This window comes from Emys orbicularis, chromosome 6 (genome assembly GCF_028017835.1).
Source record: "Emys orbicularis isolate rEmyOrb1 chromosome 6, rEmyOrb1.hap1, whole genome shotgun sequence".
Taxonomy (NCBI): Eukaryota; Metazoa; Chordata; order Testudines; family Emydidae; genus Emys; species Emys orbicularis.
The window spans coordinates 29,106,955-29,128,678 of NC_088688.1; the positions used below are offsets into that span (position 1 = coordinate 29,106,955).

The 21,724-nt window shown below is 37.8% G+C and overlaps 1 protein-coding gene across 1 annotated transcript in view; it reads right to left on the minus strand.

Annotated features, from left to right (window-relative positions):
- Positions 1-21,724, minus strand: part of OXCT1 (3-oxoacid CoA-transferase 1) — a 129,574-nt gene that overhangs the window by 43,075 nt on the left and 64,775 nt on the right. The window contains exons 8-11 of the mRNA XM_065406515.1: positions 6,885-6,992; positions 3,877-3,991; positions 3,299-3,393; positions 2,597-2,645 (exon numbers count right to left, since the gene is read on the minus strand). Of these exons, the coding sequence (XP_065262587.1) occupies positions 2,597-2,645; positions 3,299-3,393; positions 3,877-3,991; positions 6,885-6,992 (367 nt within the window). The remainder of the gene's footprint in view (positions 1-2,596; positions 2,646-3,298; positions 3,394-3,876; positions 3,992-6,884; positions 6,993-21,724) is intronic.

Sequence of the window (21,724 nt, forward strand, 5' to 3'; positions counted from 1 at the left end):
CGTTTGCACACCCCTGGACTAGAGGATAGCTAATGACACACCAATTTTTAAAATTTTTTTAAAAAGAGCTCCAGAGGTGATCCCAGTGATTACAGGCCAGTAATCACTGACTTCAGTACCGGGCAAACTGGTTGAAACTATAGTAAAGAACAGAATTGTCAGACACATAGATGAACATAATTTGTTGGGGAAGAGTCAATATGGTTTTTGTAAAGGGAAATCATGCCTCACTAATCTACTAGAATTCTTTGAGGGGGCTCACAAGCATGTGAACAAGGGGGATCCAGTGGATATAGTGTACACCTCTACCCCGATATAACGCTGTCCTCGGTAGCCAAAAAATCTTACTGCGTTATAGGTGAAACCGTGTTATAACGAACTTGCTTTGATCCGCCGGAGCGCGCAGCCCTGCCCCGCCCCCCCGGAGCGCTGCTTTACCGCATTATATCCGAATTCGTGTTATATCAGGTCACGTTATATCGGGGTAGAGGTGTACTTAGATTTTCAGAAACCTTTTGACACGGTCCCTCACCATAGGCTCTTAAGCAAAGTAAGCTGTCATGGGATAAGAGGGAAGGTCCTCTCATGGATTTGTAACTGGTTAAAAGATAGGAAACAAAGGGTAAGAATAAATGGTCAATTTTCAGAATGGAGAGAGGTAAATAGGGGTCTGTACTGGGCCCAGTCCTATTCAACATATTCATAAATGATCTGGGAAAAGGGGGTAAACAGTGAGGTGGCAAAATTTGCAGATAATACAAAATTGCTCAAGATAGTTAAGTCCCAGGCAACTGTGAAGAGCTACAAAAGAATCTCTCAAAACTGGGTGACTGGGCAACAAAATGACAGATGAAATTCAATGTTAATAAATGCAAAGTAATATACATTGGAAAACATAATCCCAAATATATATATAAAATGATGGGATCTAAATTGGCTGTTACCACTCAAGAAAGAGATCTTGGAGTCATTGTGAATTGGTCTCTGAAAACATCCACTCAATGTGCAACAGCAGTCAAAAAAGTGAACAAAATGTTGGGAATCATTAAGAAAGGGATAGATAATAAGACAGACAATATCATATTGCCTCTATATAAGTCCATGCTATGCCCACTTCTTGAATACTGAATGCAGATGTGGTCGCCCTATCTCAAAAAAGATATATTGGAATTGGAAAAAGTTCAGAAAAGAGCAACAAAAATGAATACTGCCATATGAGAAGACTGGGAATTTTCAGCTTGGAAAAGAGACGACTAAGGGGGGATATGATAGACATCTATAAAACCATGACTGGTATGGAGAAAATAAATAAGGAAGTGTTATTTACTCCTTCTCATAACACAAGAACTAGGGGTCACCAAATGAAATTAATAGGCACCAGGTTTAAAACAAACAAAAGGAAGTATTTTTTCACACAATGAACAGTGAACCTGTGGAACTCCTTGTCAGATGATGTTGTGAAGACCAAGACTATAACAGAATTCAAAAAAGAACTAGATAAGTTCATGGAGGATAAGTCCATCAATGGCTATTAGCCAGGATGGACAGGGATGGTGTCCCTAGCCTCTGTTTGCCAGAAGCTTGGAATGGGCGATGGGGGATGGATCACTTGGTGATTACCTATTCTGTTCATTACCTCTCGGGCACTTGGCATTGGCCACTGTGAGAAGACAGGATAGTGGGCTAGATGGACCTTTGGTCTGACCCAGTATGGCCGTTCTTATCACACTCACCTCCCAACACATACTTGTATTGTTGTTGTTGTTACTTGATACTTCTTTCCAAGTGTGTTGTTTTAGTTTTTTGACTAGTCTATGCATTTCATAACTTTTATTTCTCTCTTGTGCTTAAATTTAATTCTTTGAGTAGTGAGTTCTAAAATGCCTAACCTGTTCTGGCTGGAGTAATTATCCCTATGGTAACTTTTTAAAAATATATATTATATCTAGGTTTTTTGTTTCTACTGGTGGTGCACATAGCAAAATTCATTCCACATATGGATGGAAAAAATTAGAGGGAACACTGGAAGTGTCTACTCCGAATATTCAAGTGAGATCTCTGAAAAGTTACTTAAGTTGTTCCTCCAAAGATATAATCCCTCAATAGTGAGAAGCGAAGATATTAAACACACAGTGACTGAAGTCCAGCAATTTTGCCAAACATGCCTGGGACATGAGTCAATGGGGCCAATTTCTAGCACTTCCAGATATCCCAGGAAAAACAGTGGGAACAAATGTATGTGCGTATAGACATCACAGTGCAAGTCTACATGCTGAATTGGGGAATAGGTCTAAGAATCTTTTGCTTCAAAAAAGTAAAACACAAGCCTTCACTGCTTGAGTTAAAAAAGAGCCTCCTTTAACTGTCCCTACTAGAAAGCAGTGATGATACATATGCTGACTAGCTAGTATATTAATGGTCACTAATGTTGGAAACTCATAGTCACTGAAAATATGTCAGTACTAAAAAAGGCAAAACAACATAAATATTTACAAGTAACATTGCACCAGTGTTCTGGATTTAGTATTGAATCAAATGAAGTATGTTAAATCAGTTATGAACAATTTCCAGAAGTTAAGTATGTTAATGATTTTACCTGCATTAATCAGGTCTGGATCTACCTCGTTTTCAAGTGGATAAGGACCCTGATAACAAAACAGTTTCAATATTTATTGACGATCCAGAATAACACAATATTTTCCTTTATTAATTCTAATGTTTGTGACTCAAAATAAATATATCATACATTTGGATTTTTCTGTGTGGTACACCATTTTTATTTAGTATGTGCTCTGAAACGTACACTAGTCCATGAACAGAGACTGTATGGTAACGACATTGCTGAAGGCTATTATAATCATTAAATGTATGTAGTTTTCCTTGAAGCTACAGAATTTCTTAAAGTCACAGGCATCCAGGTTCAATTTAACAAAACATCACTATAGTAAAATATGCATACATATTATGTTAGTTTAAAATTATGTATGATGTCACAACTAAAAACCTCTTATAGAGCTTGATCCTGCAAGGTGCTGAGCATTCTGGCACCAATCCAGCAAAGCCCTTTACCAAAGTACATGCTTAGCTTTAAGCTTGTAATCAGTCCCATAACTCCAATGGGACTACTGACATATCTCTCAAGTAAGTATGTGCTTTAAATACCTACCTGGGCTTAAGCAAAAATGCTCAGCACCTTGCAACATGACAGCTCTTTGAGCTCAAAGTATAAACAGCTTGTGAAAAAAACAACAAATCAATTTAAGTGCATTACATAAGCCTTCACTGACTCTATACTTACCAAGCCCAGGACTCCATTTTCACTCTGCAGGTGAACTGAAATGTCTGGACTGATGAAGTTGCTGGCCAACAGTGGAATTCCTATGCCCAGATTAGCTGAAGTAAATTGGTCAAGGTACAACTAGAATATAATTACTGTAAATGAGTAAATTAATAAAATTATATCTGTGCTATGATCAGAACCCCCCTCCTTTTTTTTTTTTTTTAAACACACAAACGGTTCAGCTTTTCATATATATGCCTCAAAGGTTATGCTGAATTATTGTGTCATTTGAACTGCTTAGTTGCTTTCTTTCAGATGCTAACCCATTAATAGAACTGTCCAAGCAAGCTTCATTTAATACAGATGGTGCTTACAATTTTCAAGAAATATCAATTAATCACTTGACTGCCAACGAACATTCCAGTCATACCCAGGTAGAACATCTCCTGCTGTATGCCTTAACATTCCATCTATTTCAATAGGATGTTAATAGAATGACAGAACCACAGGTGCTGTAGCGAACAGTGAAGATGGTAACAAACTATTTTATCACAGCAAATCCCATTTCTTTAACCTACAACATAGTTGGAGGATACCATACATGCCGTCTTCAAACTCTAAAGCTGCTCGTCTGATGATCCTCTCTCTCACATTATCTCCTTCCTTCTTTTGTTTGGCTTTTGAGTCTTCAGGCTTTCGGATGGATAATCGCTACAGAGTAAGACATTGTCAAAAACAAATTGTGGTGTTAAGATTCCTGTTCTGCAAGCCATAAAAGCCAGGCTCATGGGTTCAGTGAGACTTTATGCAAAAGTCTTTTAGGATATTATAGAGATGAAACCAATTGGGGTCTGCAGGAAGTACTGCAAAAAAACCCAAAACAAACAAACAAACAAACAAACAATAGAATTTAACAACAAATGAAATCCTTTCTATATACATTTTTTCAGTAGCCTACAGAACTTATTAGACAATATTATCCCTGCAATGGAATTTGATACCTTGGCTTTACTATTCTATAAAAGTTATCATGGTTTTAAATTCTATAAGCCTTTTCCACAAGGGATGGTTTGCTGTCAAGAACAGCACTATTCTTTTGAGAAAGTGTCTGTCAAAAATATACTTTCTGCAATTTTGTCCTTTATCTTTTTCCATATTTCAAGACAGTAGGTTTATGTGGGCAGAAGGGATTTTCCCTGATGGACCAGAGGCCTTTAGTGGGAACACAGTTGTTAAATAAAATCCATGTTTAAATTAAAACATTTATTTTGAATGTAATTTCATTTCATTTTAAAGAAGCTTTTTTTCTTTAACCCATGGCTGCTTCCCCTACAATGGTGGAGCATTTATTGCTGTCTTTGAATCCCAAACTTGTTATTTAACTTCCTGCAGGAAATGAAAGTGTTCACAGACTGGCTCCTGCCTTGTGTTGGAGGATTCTTCCATGGAAAAAGGAATGCATGGCACACCAAGGGCATTCCCGCTAGAGAGATCAGGTCAGAATCCAATTAGGCAGGAGCAAACATCTAAAGACAGTAAATGTATGACAAGCTAGCTTCTATTTATTCCTCTCCTTCCTCCCGCTCTGCACCCCACCACCACCACCACAAAAGGTATAGCAGTATGACTGTCATTTCTGTAACATGATTAGAACAATAACATACCTTCCTTTTCCCAGCACTCTAAATCTGGTTTATATGGGAATCCTTTCCAGACACTCCACTGGAGTAATATGCCTAATCCAATTTATGGTCAAAATGTAGTAAGTAAGGCTGGCAGAGCTGGCTCCTACACGAACTACTGTCCACGTTGCCAGTCAAGGTGGCATGTTGGGACGAGGAGGGATCATGACATAGAAGGGGTAGGGTGGAGTGCCATGCCTCAAATTTTATTTTATAGGCTCTGGGTAAGACAGTAAATTAATAACTTTGCAATTTCATTGCTATATTTCTATTTGATGAGATGCATCACTGCTAGGATTATAAAACTCAATGGACCAAATTTATCCCTGCTGCAACTCTATTGTATATTATATAAAAACTTTTTAAAGGGTGATAAAAAATGGGGTAAGTGGTATGACATGAGGCCTTGTTGTTCTGGCTTAATCTCCTGGTCCTAGGAGGACCCCCACTGTAGTGGGCAAATCAGAGAAGAAATCCAAGCAGCATTTGTATGTAGGTGCTACCCTGGAAAAAAGGGGCAAGCCCCTGAAGCCAAACTGAAATGACAACAGCATTTTAATCAAAGCAAAATCAATACATTTTGAGAAAGATAAACGCTTGTGAGCGGATGTAATAGACCATGTCTTAAAAGGAGGGAACGGGTATTAACTGCTGTCTAATACAAAGTGCCCATAGACTAAGAGCTTTGACACATCTGGCTCCAGTCAGATACCTAGTGACATACCAAGTTTGAGCAGAATAAACTGGTGGCGAAGCAAGCTGTGATTTATCATCCTGCTTGCGGTGCACAAAGAGGTTTACCCCAGGGAGAGTTTACTCAAGTAAAAGGGCCTTATGGCTTTCCAGGCCTTTGTGATTTTATGGTGGTCACAGAAATTTGATTTATAGCAGAACAGTCTCGGGAGGACAACTGTTTAATAACAAAATTGGGCAGAAGTCAGCATAACCTTTTTTCCCCTTCATATTTCCCACTCCCACCATAATAACCAACAAATATAGCCAAAAATGTTATTTCTGACTGCAAAGAAATATTACAGGTGTGTCAGAACATACTGCAAGATTGCTGGCCCATGACATTTTTAAGTGTACTTCCAGAAAGCTGTCACGCCACAAAGTTGAACCCAGAGACATTGCTCCTGGGAGGGGACACCACAGAACCAAAGCAGGGACGATTTCCTCCAGATTGGTTCTAAGTGTAGCAATGAAATAGCTGCTTTCTTTGTGGTCAGCTAAAACACTACCAACATGTTCATTAATATTAAAAGGTGTAATTTTGTAAATAGATACTGACAATTAAAGGTCTTCCAGTTCTGTAGAGGAATGCAATTAAGTAACAGTTTCTGTTAAAACCAAAAACACCTCCAGGACACTCTGCCACATAAATATGAATATAGGGCCACGTTTTCTCTCCTGGGCCCAGTCCGTACCACCTGCATAGCACTAAGGGGCTGGAACTGGCTCTAGCTGCCAAACCTCCCAGTGGGAGATAACTCTCACCTGCAGTAAAGCTGGCAGAGCCGGCTCCTACACCAACCACTGCCCATGCTGCCAGTCAAGGTGGCATGTTGGGATGAGGCGGGAGCATGATATAGAAGGGGTAGGGTGGAATGCCATGCCTCAAATTTTAAGCTGGTATAAGGTTCCTTAGGGACCATAACCAGCTGCCTTTAATTAGACACGCCCAGGGGCTCCTCTAACTTATGCAGTGATTGGAACCAGTTACTGAAGCTTGACAATTGGGGATCCATAACCATTCCCTCCCCCGCCCCCATCTCCTGCACTAGCTGGAACTTGACACAGTAGAGAATCCATCTCATAATATTTTATCATGGCTACAGTTTAATGGTCGAGCAAAAATCCTGTAATTTATAAAATTTATTCTGGGTCAACACACATAGTGGCTAAGAAGCTGAAATACTTACTTCAATTCTCTTTTCATATTTCTCTCCCTTTATGAGACGATGGACATAGATCTTTGGAATGTGAATATCTTCCGGGGCAAATGATCCTATATCAACAATTTCTTCCACCTGCAGAGAGGAAAAAGAAGAGTGAATATACTCTATTGAACCAGTATATTCTCTCAAGACATGAAAGACTTATGAGAGATTTAGCAATGAAACTTCCAGATACTCAAAGTAGAGTAGCTCAAGTCTACCCAAGAAGAGGCAGAGAGTGGGCCAAAATAGTGGAATGGCCTCAAAATAAGTGAGTCTAAAATTGCATGCCTACCTCTTACACATGGAGGGAACACCAACATTTTTGTGTAAAGGATATTTCCACATGCATTTCTGAATAATTATGTTTCTAGCTGCCCAGTTTGCACATACAAATATTTCCTGCACACCCACATGAGAATTCTTTGCACATACAAAATAATAAGCACAAAATGGAGAAAAACAAAATTTTGGTAGCAAAAGGGGTACAAAATGAAAATGTACAATTTTAGGCATATAAATCTGGAGATCAGGTTCAGACCACTTTGAAAGTACTTCAAGATGTGATGTTCTGTAGGAAGTCACTAGAATGCAAGGCTGCACAAAAGAAGTCTGAATGTTTACTATGACATGCTGTAGTTAAAAAAAGTTAAATTTCAAGTTCTAAGAAAGTAGTTGAATTGATCAAATGTACCTTTGGCACAAAATTTATATCTGTCTACCCCATGTACTTTAAACGTGGCCTCTCTGGAGCACGTTTTCATACTTTGAAAGGAATTCTTAAGTAATCTAATTGTCACTACAGTTATTCATAGAATTTCAGGGAGAGACTATCTCACATTCATTATATTCAGGTTCTCAGTCAGTTACATTTGCATAGTGTTTTCAATGCATGTATACAGGCACAACATTATAATGTCAAGCAATGCAATGTTCATGATGCTAGATATTCTGTATTCAAAAGGAAATGAAATCATAACAGAGCAAGTCTCCTGAGAACACGTTACAATAGCAACATTAAACTCAATATAAAGGTATCTAAAATAAGCCTAAGGATTCCTAAACAACAAAGGCTTATGCAACAGGATACATCAAGGGAATTACATCATTTACCCACTCTCTATGATGATAAATCTCAGAGCACTGTCATTGCAAATGAAGAAACATTAAAGTACTTTAAATCCAGGTTAGCATGCATAATTCTCAGATGAAAACAAATCCATGTGCTGTATCTGTTGTCTCTATAAAATCTCATCAATAATAAATTTCATATGGCATCTGTCATACAACCTTTACCCTAATATTCCTTATAGGGTGCCAATAAAAGGCTAAACAAGCTAATAATAAAAAGTAGCAAAGGGAAAGAGGAAATAAAAAGGTATAAACAAGGGAAAGAAGGTATGTTTTCAGATGATCTTTAATTCTTTTCAAAGACCTGTTGAGACAGGAAAACAGACTGTTTATATGGCAAGAGCTCTAGGGGAAAAAGCTTCTGGCACAAACAGTAGCAAAACTGTGTGAAGTGACCAGTGCAAGACATTTAGAGGGAGCAATGATAGGAGAAGAGAAAGAAAAGTTCCATAAGGTAGGGTGGGCCAAGTCAATTTACTGTTTTAAAAATAAAAAGATTTTATCAGGAACAAAATGGTGCAACAGAATCCATGCACTATCTTGCTAAATCATTGGTCACATTGTCATCTATATTATGAGATGGCAGAATACCTCTGCGATCAAAAATAGGATAAAGTGGAAAAATCCTGAAGAACACAGATGAAGATTCTCTGTCAGAACAGCAGCTACTGTAAGAATCCTGGAACAAAATCAAAAAGGAGGAAAAGCAGAAGAAAATTGCACAGACAGTTCAATGCAACTATACATGGAACAGATCATCTGCTACCATCTAGAATCTGAGTCCCATTTTTCTAACTAGTATTTGTCTTTACTTATTAGGTGAAAAAGCAGGTCCAAGAAATATTAATCGCTATTGATTCAAATTCTATTATAAAAGGGCTGCTTTTATTCACTATTATTAAAGGTTAGAATTATTGAACCAAATTTTTTGTTGGCATAACTCTCTTGACTTCAATGGAGTTATGCCTACAGAGAATGTGACCCGCATTCTTCTTCCTCAGAAGACTTAAAGTGATTCCTCTAGAGATACCATCTATTGTTATCTATCTCCCCTCACAATCCCCCTTATTATTTGGCATTTATTTTTATCCCATATTTCTTTTGATGCAGCAGTCAACATAGCACAAGCATCATCAACATTATTTTATGTATGTATTGCCATAAATGTATGTCGCATGTAGACAATAAAATGCACATATTTGCCCTGAAGAACTTAAGATCAAAGACCCCATTTCTTCAAATGGATTCATACATAGATTCACGCCCATTCTTGTGTTTCTTTGCGAGTCTAGCCCTCACATGTCTACGTTAGCCATTTTCTTAAAACTTCCCATTAGTGCAAGCAACGACAGCACAAATGTAGACTAGCTGCCAGTTTTCAACTATCATGCCATCTAACCGCTCAGAGCAGGCTAAGACAACACTACAGTTTATTTTAAGGCTTTACTTGATCAGATATTAGAAATCACAGGAAACTGAGAGGTTATCAATCTTAGCTATACAGTAAAATCTGAGGAGTAACTTCAATCCTGAAGATGGCAGATGGGCTTGGTCCATTTTAGGAGGCCTCCAATTTGTTGTTTAAAGACCCTAAAATTGGGACATTATCGTATCTCCTTTCTGTTAAATAGGTATCTTTGTGCCTGATAGATATGACCACACAGACCCCTGCTTGGGTTCAGATTGAACAAGAATTGGAATAATCTGTCTCCCTTTCAGGCACTGTAGGATCAAATTATTATAGATTTGATGGCTCCAGAGTGCCCACAATAACAGCTGTGAGACAAGCTTGGTTAAACTTGGCTAGAAAGTTCTGATTCCATTGATTCTTCCAGGTAGAGGCAGTCCTATAGAGCAATCCCGTCCTTAAACTCGGTGGCAAAACCATGATGTGGAGGGCTTAGTGGAAAGAGGAATGATGACTATGTCACAGCTAACTGACAATCACAAATTTAAGCCATCTGTAGATCTTCAGCAACAATTTGTCTTGCCCTTCTCCGAAGCATGAACGTATCTCCAGTTAAAGCATTTACTTACTAATATATTTGGACTGAGTGTATTGGGAGCTCCAGAACCTCCAAAAAATTATTATTTTGGAGGAAGTTTCTGGCGTTTACTCAACCAGTTGGTATCCTTTTATGATTTGCTAGGCCAAAAAACTCTGCCAAAGATTGATAACTTTAAAGTTCCTTGAAACAGAGATTTGGATACACAGCTATCTCTGACCCAATGGAATATAATTGTACCTTATGTTAAAAAAGCTACTATAGACCTGAGGCTATGGCTTATTCATCAAAAGGCTTTTTCCCCCCACCCAAATATACTTGTCCCCACATAGGCTAACAGTAATGGGCCTCATAAATGCTGACCACTGTTGGAAATTAACTCCCTTGGTGCTACATTATCTCATATGATTTACAAGTGTTCCTGTATCAAGAATTCCTGGTATGACGTGGGTCAAAGGACCAATTTTGCATTGGATGCTAACTTGGAGTCCTCCCCCTTAAGTTTAATTTTTGGATATATTCCTGATACCTGGAAATTACCTGGTAACAAAGAGGCGTAGTTCCCATGTGCAACTTTGGTCTTTAAAAAAAATAATCCTGCAAAAATGGAAAAGGTGATCCCCACCAAATATTGATTCCCGGCTCAGTGATATGGCTGACCTTGCCAATAATAAATGACTGGCATTTCACAGAAAGGGAGTGCCCGAAAAATTCAAAACAATTTGGGCTGCCTTTTTAGAGGCTTATGATTCACATAGACCCTGAAGATAGATATGTTGTGTCCATTTACTTTGTGTGTTATGATGCATCTGGTATTTCACTATATTTGTTGTATTTGAAAAAGTTAATAATAGGGCTGTCAAGCGATTAAAACAATTAATCACAATTAATCACACAATTAAAAAAATTGTGATTAATTGCACTGAAACAATAATAGAATACCATTTATTTAAATATTTTTGGATGCTTTCTAAATTTTTACATATGTTGATTTCAATTACCACACAGAATACAAAGTGTACAGTGGTCACTTTATATTTATTTTTGATTGCAATTATTTGTGCTGTAAAAAACAAAAAAATAGTATTTTTCAATTCACCTCATATAAGTACAGTAATGCAATCTCTATCATGAAAGTTGAACTTACAAATGTAGAATTATGTACGAAAAATAGCATACAAAAATAAAACAATGTAAAACTTTAGAGCCTATAAGTCCACTCAGTCCTACTTCTTGTTCAGCCAATTGCTCAGACAAACAAGTTTGTTTACATTTACAGGAGATAATGCTGACGGCTTCTTATTTACAACGTCACCTGAAAGTGAGAACAGGCGTTCGCATGGCACTTTTATAGCCGGCATTGCAAGGTATTTACGTGCCAAATATGCTAAACATTTTTATGCCCCTTCATGCTTCGGCTATCATTCCAGAGGACATGCTTCCATGTTCATGACGCTCGTTAAAATAATAACGTGTTAATTAAATTTTGACTGAACTCCTTGGGGGAGAATAGTATGTCTCCTGCTCTGTTTTACACACATTCTCCCATGTATTTCATATTATAGCAGTCTTGGATGATGACCCAGCACATCATCAAATCATATATTAAATTAATATATTTGAAAAATGTAAAAAAAAAAAAAGTCCAAAAATAGTTAATACATTTCAATTGGTATTCTATGGTTTAACAGTGTGATTAAAACTGCGATTAATCGTGATTAATATTTTAATCACAATTATTTTGAGTTAATCGCATGAATTAACTGTGATTAATCGACAGCCCTAATAAAAAAATATAAATATAGAATATATAAATTTAAAAAACCCTGACAAACCTTTTGTTGTCCACCAAAGGAAAATAAAGCCTCCATAAATCATAGCTTTCTCTTTTCCTTTTTTGAATAATTACCCTCACAGACCTTTACTAAAGTCCCAAGATTACCCATTGCTCACAACTAGTGGCAAAATGCTGAATACTGTTTAACTGCATGTGTGCCCAAGATTATAAAGTCTGAAGTGACTCAGTAATGGTTGTACGACAAATCACAATGTTAACTAAATGTCAGAGTATCATTTTCTTCGACATGTTTAATTTTATTTTTGTTACTTTATTTCAGTTTTTAACAAGGGAATTTCAGTTCTTCCCCTGAAAGTGTAGCCATGGCAACCCCAGAATTTCTGCAGGCCTCCAGCGATGGAGGTACACTATAGTTGAAGGGAACACTGGGATGTGTAGTCCTGATACTGTTGAAGTTTGTAAGGCACTGAATAAGATACTTCACTGTAAACTGGCAACCCAATTTTAAAAGCAACATCCACTCATGCCAAGTCATTTTATAAAAAACAGCCTTTAAAACGGAGTATGCCCACTGTATCCTAATCTTGCTGTCTAATTAGTAGGTTCAAGATGTGCAAAGCCTTTTCAAAAGTTGGAGTTTAAAAAAAAGAAAAAAAAAACCACATCCATAAACACACACTCATTTGCAGCAGAAACCAGAGCAGGTTGTTGGTTTTTTTTTTTTTTTTTAAATGCTTAACACAAAAGCAACCCAGGCATTTTTAATGTAGTTTTAAAATACTGGTCTTACTAAACCCACTTTTTACTCTAAATTGTGGTTTTGGTTTTGTTTAAAGACTACCCTGAAATCTTTCAATTAATCAGAGAAAAGATACAAAAAGATCATGAGGGGCCTAAGTAGCATAAGATGTTACACTTGGCCAGATGTAAAAAAACAACAAACAACAACAACAGCATAAAGAATAAAATAAAACTTTAGAGTGTAAAGAGACAGTCTCATTGAAGCATTTCTTCAACTTGCTCTGCAAGGAGACAGGACTAGTAGTAACATTCTAAAGAAAATCCTGAATTGTAAAGAATTTAATTCTGACTCCTGCCAAACTCCCATTCAAGCCAGTGACAGTCAGTCGGTCCATGGCTGGCCTGAATGAGAAGGGTGTTTAAAAATAAACAAACACCAAAAAAAGCAATCAACCATTGAGTAATCATCACTTAAATATTTGGCTCAGCATCATATGCTAGTTGGTGCATACCTAAAATCCGTAATAAATAAAACTGTTGCTATGTGAATATGCGTATGTGAAAAGTGCAGTGAAACATATACATCTTCACCTTTATTAGTCAACTTTCAATCTTAAGAGACCACCACAGAATATAGACAAATGTAATTCATATAATTCTGTTCCAACTTCATTAGCTTTTGATGAAGCTTCCAACTTCATATAGCTACAGTTTTTTGTTGGCTCTTTGGGTGATTATTTAAAGTAGCTTTCAATGTATACATAACAAAACAATAACTAAACATTAAAAGAATATTAAGGTTGCAAAGTCAAACACTCAGAAGTTGGAAATGCCAGAATTAAGGTCGCCTGTACAACAATATTATACATTATGATATAGTCTTTAATCATATGACCACATACTGTTTTGTTCCACAAGAACCCTGACTCATTCAACGTGGGTGTTCCAACTTTGCGACTTCTAATCTTCTCTTAATGTCATTTTTTGGATGCAATATCCTGAATTTTTAAAAAAGCCAACAGAACAATATGACATGTGTCATGTCATATGATACCATATTGATCACCACATGGCTCATCAGCAGAAAGACTGTGAGCTTTAGATCTATAGCACAGCTCTCTACCACTTGACCTGAGTAACAAGTTGCAGTGATATGTTGTTATGTCTACATGGATGAGCCACTGAGTGGGAAAAGTGATGAGACATGATCATAGAATCATAGAACTGGAAGGGACCTCGAGAGGTCATCTAATCCAGTCCCCTGCACTCAAGGCAGGACTAAGTATTGCCTAGACCATCCCTGACAGTGTTTGTTCAACCTGCTCTTAAAAATCCCCAATGATGGAGATTCCACAACCTCCCCAGACAATATATTCCAGTGCTTAACCACTCTGACAGTTAGGAAGTTTTTCCTAATGTCCAACCTAAACTGCCCTTGCTGCAATTTAAGCCCATTGTTTCTTGTCCTATCCTCAGAGGTTAAGAAGAACAATTTTTCTCCCTCCTCCTTGTAACAACCTTTTATGTGCTTGAAAACTGTTATGTCCCCTCTCAGTCTTCTCTTCTCCAGACTAAACAAACCCATTTTTTTCAATCTTCCCTCATAGGTTATGTTTTCTAGACTTTTAATCATTTTTGTTGCTCTCCTTTGGACTTTCTCCAATTTGTCCACATCTTTCCTGAAATGTGGCGCCCAGAACTGGACACAATACTCCAGTTAAGGCCTAATCAGCACGGAGTAGAGCGGAAGAATTACTTCTCGTGTCTTGCTTACAATACTCCTGCAAATACCTCCCAGAATGATGTTTGCTTTTCTTGCAACAGCATTACACTGTTGACTCCGATTTAGCTTGTGATCCACTATGACCCCCAGATCCTTTTCCGCAGTACTCCTTCCTAGGCAGTCATTTCCCATTTTGTATGTGTGCAACTGATTGTTCCTTCCTAAGTGGAGTACTTTGCATTTGTCCTTACTGAACTTCATCGTATTTATGTCAGACGATTTCTCCAGTTTGTCCAGATCATTTTGAATTTTAATCCTATCTTCCAAAGCATTTGCAACCTCTCCCAGCTTGGTATCTCCCGCAAGCTTTATAAGTGTACTCTCTATGCCATTATCTAAATCATTGATGAAGATATTGAACAGAACCAGACCCAGAATCAATCCCTGTGGGACCCCACTCGTTATGCCCTACCAGCATGACTTTGAACCACTGATAACTCTCTGGGAATGATTTTGCAACCAGTTTTGCACCCACCTTATAGTAGCTCCATCTAGGTTGTATTTCCCTAATTTGTTTATGAGAAGGTCATGCGAGACAGTATCAAAAGCCTTACTAAAGTCAAGATATACCACATCTACCGCTACCCCCCCCCCCCCCATCTACAAGGCTTGTTACTCTGTCAAAGGTGTCAGTGGGTTTCACAGCTAGCCATGAGAGGAATGTTGAGACTTAGGACTTCAGGGTTCAAGTCTAGGTTCTGCAGGAGAGTATTCTCTAGTGGTTAAAAACTCTTTCCCTTGAGTCCCTGATAAGCCTGATCCCTTCTGCCCTTGTTCCCTCAAGCTGTCCCTGTCCCAGCTCTTGTTCCAATCTCCCCATCCTCTCCCCCACTACTCCATAGCTCCTGTCTCAGTCTTTTCCTCTCCCTACCTCCCCAGCTGCTGCCTCAGACCAGGTCCACACTATAGACTCCCGCTGGTATAGCTATGTCGGCTGGGGTGTGAAGTGGTGGCTGACTGACTTAGTTGTGCTGGCATAAGCCCCTAGTGTAGACACAGCTATCCTGACAAAGCTGCTCTTTTACTGCTTTAGCTTCTTTCACATATGCAGGGAGCTTTTACATATCAGTACAATGTGCAGCTTTATCAGGGTAGTTTTTTCTACACTGGGAGCATTTTGATGGTATAGTATATTGGTAATCCTGGCAAAGCGCATCTAGTGCCAGGGCCTCAGTTTCCCCTCCACTATTACTGTACATTCCAGTCAGACTACTTCCTTCTCCATGCTCTATGGGTGCCAGCCCAGGAGAGCATTGAGAGCACAGCAGAGACAAATTACCTGCCCTCAAATTTCATGCCTGGTGCCAAAGCAACTCCTGGCAGCCAGGAGCAGCAACTGCAGGGAAAGTTTTGTTCAGCCCCTGCAGCTACAGGACAACACATACTCAGTTGCTTTGTGCAAATGGCCTACATGCAGTCAGGTCAGGTCAGTAAGAGCTTTGCGTGAATGCAGCCTGTTCAGTGCAGACCATATGTCTGGATAACTTAGCTGCCAGCTACAGACAGCCCTATACCAAGCATGTGGGAACTGTAATTTTTCAGGACTTTATTACTTGTCCAAATTGGGGCACATCCCTGATACCAAGCCAGCTTCACTGCTAAATTTCAAGTCCCTGATTCAGCGTATGGAGGCATTAAATAGTCCTATGAATTTAATGTGGACAAAATTCTAAACTCATTCTTGGAAACGTCTGAACTGTTTTTGCTAAAACTGTTTTGCAAAACAAAAATTCAGCCTGAGGCCTACTCCCAGGATGGAATATTTCAGCCTGAGTCATTACAGTTTGGCAAAATTATAAGCAACTGAAAAGTGGTCTTACAATGGAAAATGTTAGTAACCTTAGAATCATAAAACCATAGGTGCCGCTATCAGCTCTGCCTATAACATAATAAAATAGCATGTATTATGTATAAGCTGAAGTTTAAGTTTTTTCTTACATTTACAAAACTACATTATGAACAAAAAAAATCAGAAATTTTCACTATTAGTGATTAGCACAGATAAGTTACTCCTTTAAATCAATTGAATTACTTGTGTAAAGACTGTAGGAATGGGTCCTAAATATGTTCAAATATGTGCCAGAAAACAGAATGATAAAAGATAGTTATTGTGTTTCTTGCTTAACTTCCTTTTTTTGTCTGGGTTTAATTATGTTTTTTTTACTGCAAAATTTTCTTTCAGTTCAATCAATCTATGAGAGATTGTTACAAAATTCAGTAATAGATCAATTCCACTTATAGACCATAAGCAACCAACCCTCAAGTGATATGGAGTTGTACTCCAGCAATAAAAAAGAATGATTACTTTATAAATCTTTAAAAAAAATCGGGCTTTATGGATACAAATCACAACTGAACCTAGTCTGGGTGTAATCAGTTATGTTTTAAAACATGTACTCACTACACACTGTGAAAATGTGTTATTTTGAGACATTTTTCTTATGAAACTCACTTGGACATTAATCCTGTCATTGGAAATTGGAATAAAATAGGCCATTTCTTGCTAATTATAGAGCAAACAAGTTTGAAAAATTACTTTTTAGGTTGCATCAAGTAGTTATTTTGAAAATAAACCCAGACACAGAAAACCAGTGTTGAAATAGAATCCAAGGAAAAAGAAGCAGCAAGAAGACTCCACAGTAAGTGACACTATGAACATCTGCTGATGAAGTTATCTGAACACAGCCACATATTTCAACTCCTTATACTCCTAAATAATACGGCTGATCATTAACATAGATCCCACTGGAGAAATAGCCTTTAACTTGCAAATAAAGTTCTATGTTGTAAAAAAGAACCTTGCCTCCACTATTAATTTTCAAAATATACTAAAATGAGAAGACTTTGAGATGATTAGACTGTAAAATAAATAAAGCTGCTAATGATTAAAATGCATCAAGCACTTAATAAATTATCACAAGGACTGGGAAAAATGAGCTTTTAACTCAGTGAAAGCAACATTTCTCCTAACTGAAATCATGGAAAAGACAAATCAAAATGGATTGAAATTGTTTTATCACCTTTGCACAGACCATACATTAAAAAGAGACATAATTTAACCAAAGATGAGAGTTTAGGCATCATTCTACAAATACATTAGAAGCAAGAGGAAGACCAAGGACAGCATATGCCTGATACTCGGGACGTGTGGGATATATTAGCGGGAGTGTTGAAAGCAAGACATGAGAAGTAATTCTTCCGCCCTACTCCATGCTGATTAGGCCTCAACTAGAGTATTGTGTCCGGATCTAGGCGCCACATTTCGGGGGGAGGAGAGGAGGGGAAGTGTACAAATTGGAAAACATCCAGAGAAGAGCAATAAAAATGATTAAAGGTCTAGAAAACATGACTAATGAGGGAAGATTGAAAAAATTGGTTTTGTTTAGTGTGGAGAAGAGAAGACTGAGAGGGGACATGAGAACAGTTTTAAAGTACATCAAAGGTTGTTACAGGAAGGATGGAGAAAAATTGTTCTCCTTAACCTTTGAGGATAGGACAAGAAGCAATGGGCTTAAATTGCAGCAAGGGCGGTTTAGATTGGACATTAGGAAAAATTTTCTGTCAGGATGGTTAAGTAACTGGAATAAATTGTCTAGAGAGGTGTGGAATCTCCATCATTGGAGATTTTTAAGAGCATGTTAGACAAACACCTGTCAGGGATGGCCTAGATAATACTTAGTCCTGAGATGAGGTCAGGGGACTGTACCAGATGACCTCTCAAGGTCCCTTCCAGTCCTATGATTCAATGACTTCATTTCTTGACATTAAACAAACAAATGTTAAGAAACACTACAGGAAGAGGCTGAGATTTTTCACAAAACCTCAACCTCCTAGGCTGCTTTGAACCCTCAAAGGAAAGCTCCAGCTGAGTCAAGAAATACAACCAATTAGTGACCCGACTATGCTGAACTTCTGAAATCTGACATGGTAACAGGCAGAGGATTTATTAACTTGTAATGTTACTGATTTTAAACCTTTCAGAAGAAAAAAAAAATCAGGCTTTTACTGAAAGAGACAGAATGCATATGAATGCTGTATGGTGATTTGTGTGTGTTAGTCACTCTTCTTCTTCATTTATATGGTGATAGATTTTAAATAATACATCAGTATTTGCATTTTTCAGAAATTGAATAGCTCATACAGCTGATACATCATCGATCAAATGAATGGTCTTACTACATTCTTAAAAGTAATATTTTATATTTAAACAAACATTCTTCCACTGACATGCACAGTAAGAAAGAAGATAGCCGGAATTATTTTTTCAAGGTGGAAGTTTGAAAGAAAATAAATAAATTGGGGTGGAGTGAGGGAGAGAAAGGCTGAAATAGTTTCTCAGGGTTCACGACTGAACTGATGAATCTAATAGTAACAATGGAATATTAATAACAAATAATAAGAAAATGGAAAGTTCATAATGCATCAAAATTCTGTTTCCTGCACGTTGTCAGAGGAGGAGGAAAGGAACAACAACCCATAGGGAAAAATGACAGGAGTCAGGTGTTGTGATAAGCTCACAGCACAAAAGCACAGTAGCCAAAGCTGAAATTGACTTTAAAATATCTTTCTATTTAAAGAAGGAAGTTTTGTTTAGTTGAATCTAATGGAGACACTGCATCCCTTTTGCCTGCAGTAAATGTGAAAAATTATCTTTAGAACATGACATTCAAAAAGTCATAACAAGTAAGAACTCTAATGTTCTGATCATACAAAGTTTTTCTACTTTGTCTCTACTTTAGTTCTATGGGAAATAACAGCTGAACCAAACCATGCTCTTGCTGTCTGGATTTAGTACTGCTAAGTACATCTGCTAGACTGCCTTTGAAAAAAAAATTATGATACAATATATATATTGTAGGTGTCACTGCTCTCTCAGTCTAAATTACTAAAAGAGAAATGTAGCTCCTACAGAAATCTTTAGTTTCTTTCAGCACCTTTTGTTTTTATTGTAGTCTGGAAAGTCTAGACAAGGAGAGCAGCTACCTTCCTATGTCTCCCCTTTACTGTCAGCTTGCTGGCATGCATCTAAAGTAGATGGAAGTTAGTTGGCCCAAATCCACCTTCAAGGCCTGAAGAAGAGCTCTGTGTAGCTCAAAAGTGCATCTCTCTCACCAACAGAAGTTGACCCAATAAAATATATTACCTCCCCCACCTTGCTCTCTAATATCCTGGGAGCGACCTGGCTACACCACCACTGCATATCTCCTTTCATAGGCACGTGCTAGTGCTGTTCATTTAAATATGGCTCCAGTAGCAAGAATGTGGGTATAAGAGAGCCCAGCCTAATCTACTTATGGCACAAAAAACAAACCTCCCCCCCCAGACCAGCTGATATTCAAGGTATTTATTGAAGAGTCTTTTCCTCTCCTGTTTGGTCAGTCTGTCTATGGTTTTGGATTTTTTTCCATAGCTCTCAACAATCTTTAGCTAGCCACAGTATGATTCTCTCCTGAGTATGTCTCACCCCAGTGCAATAAATTATTACAAATCCTATAGTAGCAGGAGTCTGCTACTTGTCTCAGCTAGTAAGATTTTTTTCCAGGCAGCCTTGTCCTAGTAGGTTATAGAAGAAAGTAAAAAATTGTCATGTAGTCTATAGCTGGTGGGTTGCTCATTAGCACACCTCATTGAATGGGAATGACAGAGCCAAGCAGAGGGGAGAGATGTGAACAGGTTCATTTTAACAGATGTGAAAGTAGCAGGTTGAACTACTGGCCAGTAGAGGACTTTCTTCAGTTTGCAGGGGCTAGGACTGACAGAAAGTCATCAAATACAATACAAAAGGCCAAGTTTTCAGCCTATCCTAATCAGACCTCCATTTTTTCATGCCATCAGTTTTGTTGGAGTAAATTATTGTGGGCATAATTTTGTACCTGCAATTATTTTAGTATGAAGTTTAGATCACTTAGACACCTAAGTACCTGCTGTGCTTGTCACTTCATTTGGATCTCTTGGTGCTCAGGACCTCTGAAAAATCAGCCACTTTGAGAGTCTAGCATTAGGCACCCAAGTCTGAAAAGGTCATTTGCTGTTTCCAGATTCTATGTGTACTAAATATACTCATAAAAATTCAAAAATGTAGGTGTGCAAATTACACCTGTCAGAGACAGAGCATTTGTAAAATGCCACTAAAGAAAAAAAAGAAAAAAAAAACTTCTAGTCTTTGCTTTTCCTTACTTCAGTAAAATAAAATAAAGGAATGATATCCAATACATTTAAGCTATTGCATGTTAGCCCGGTTTAAAAAACAAACAAACAAACAAACAAACAAAACAAAACGGGGATATGGCTTGATTGTTCTTGGGTCAATGAATTGTTAAACAACTTCTTGTAAAGTGGATGTGTCTCAGTGATTTAATCATAGAAAGGGAACAAAGCAACCCAATATTTGATTCAGAGAAACATATCCATGATTGAAATAAAGTACAATTTCACATTTGGAGGGTGCAGACTTCTCACAGAGACACTCAATGTGGGTTTGGGAAATATAGTGGTAGATAGTATTTATTTGAAAATAATGTACAAAAATCCATCAAATGGGGTGGATAGAAAAAGAGGAAAGTGAATGGCCTCCTTTCATCTGGGAATATTACGGTGTTTCTACAGTCTCCTACAACAGCAATAAATAGTCTCACTTCAGAAAACCATGATACAAAGCCAAGATGTCCTTAATATTCTAATCCTCTATTCCTTCCTAAACTGTCATTTTCCTCACTCAGCAATTACATTTTAAAAACATTTTTAGGTGAAGGTGGAGAGACAGAAAGATTAAAACCTAACTGATATAAGTGCTTATATATTTTAAAATGCTATGCAATGTCTCATAAAATAGTTACTTGGCTGCTGCTTTTCAAACCTTAATATTCTGCCTATCTGAGATTTTGTTTGTTTTGTTTCATGCCCAAATGCAGTAATCCACACTATGGACTAATGGTCTGTAGCATTTCAACCTTGAATGCCATGCCTTTCTCAACTTATACTGGAAAACTGATCTGAAAACACAAAAGTTATCATTTATTTTGTCCCCTCATTACTTTAATGCAGGGAAGCTGATTTAAACCAAAATAGGTTAAGAAACGCTAGGAATGAGTGACCCCTGCAAGCACCTGGCACATTCCTTCCTGGACCATAGTTCTTCGTAATATGTGGTTTTATGATGCAGACACTGGTGGACTACTGCCTACTGCATCTTGCGCCCCCTGCCCTGCTTGTTTGTAACTGTCACCGCTTCATATGTACATGTTAGCACAAATAACAAAATGGTGAATTACTAACATTTTAACAATCCTTCATATTTTCAGTGTCTTCCTATAAAAACCACCAGGTCTTTTGGCTCATGCACAGCATTGGTAGATTTAAGGTAACA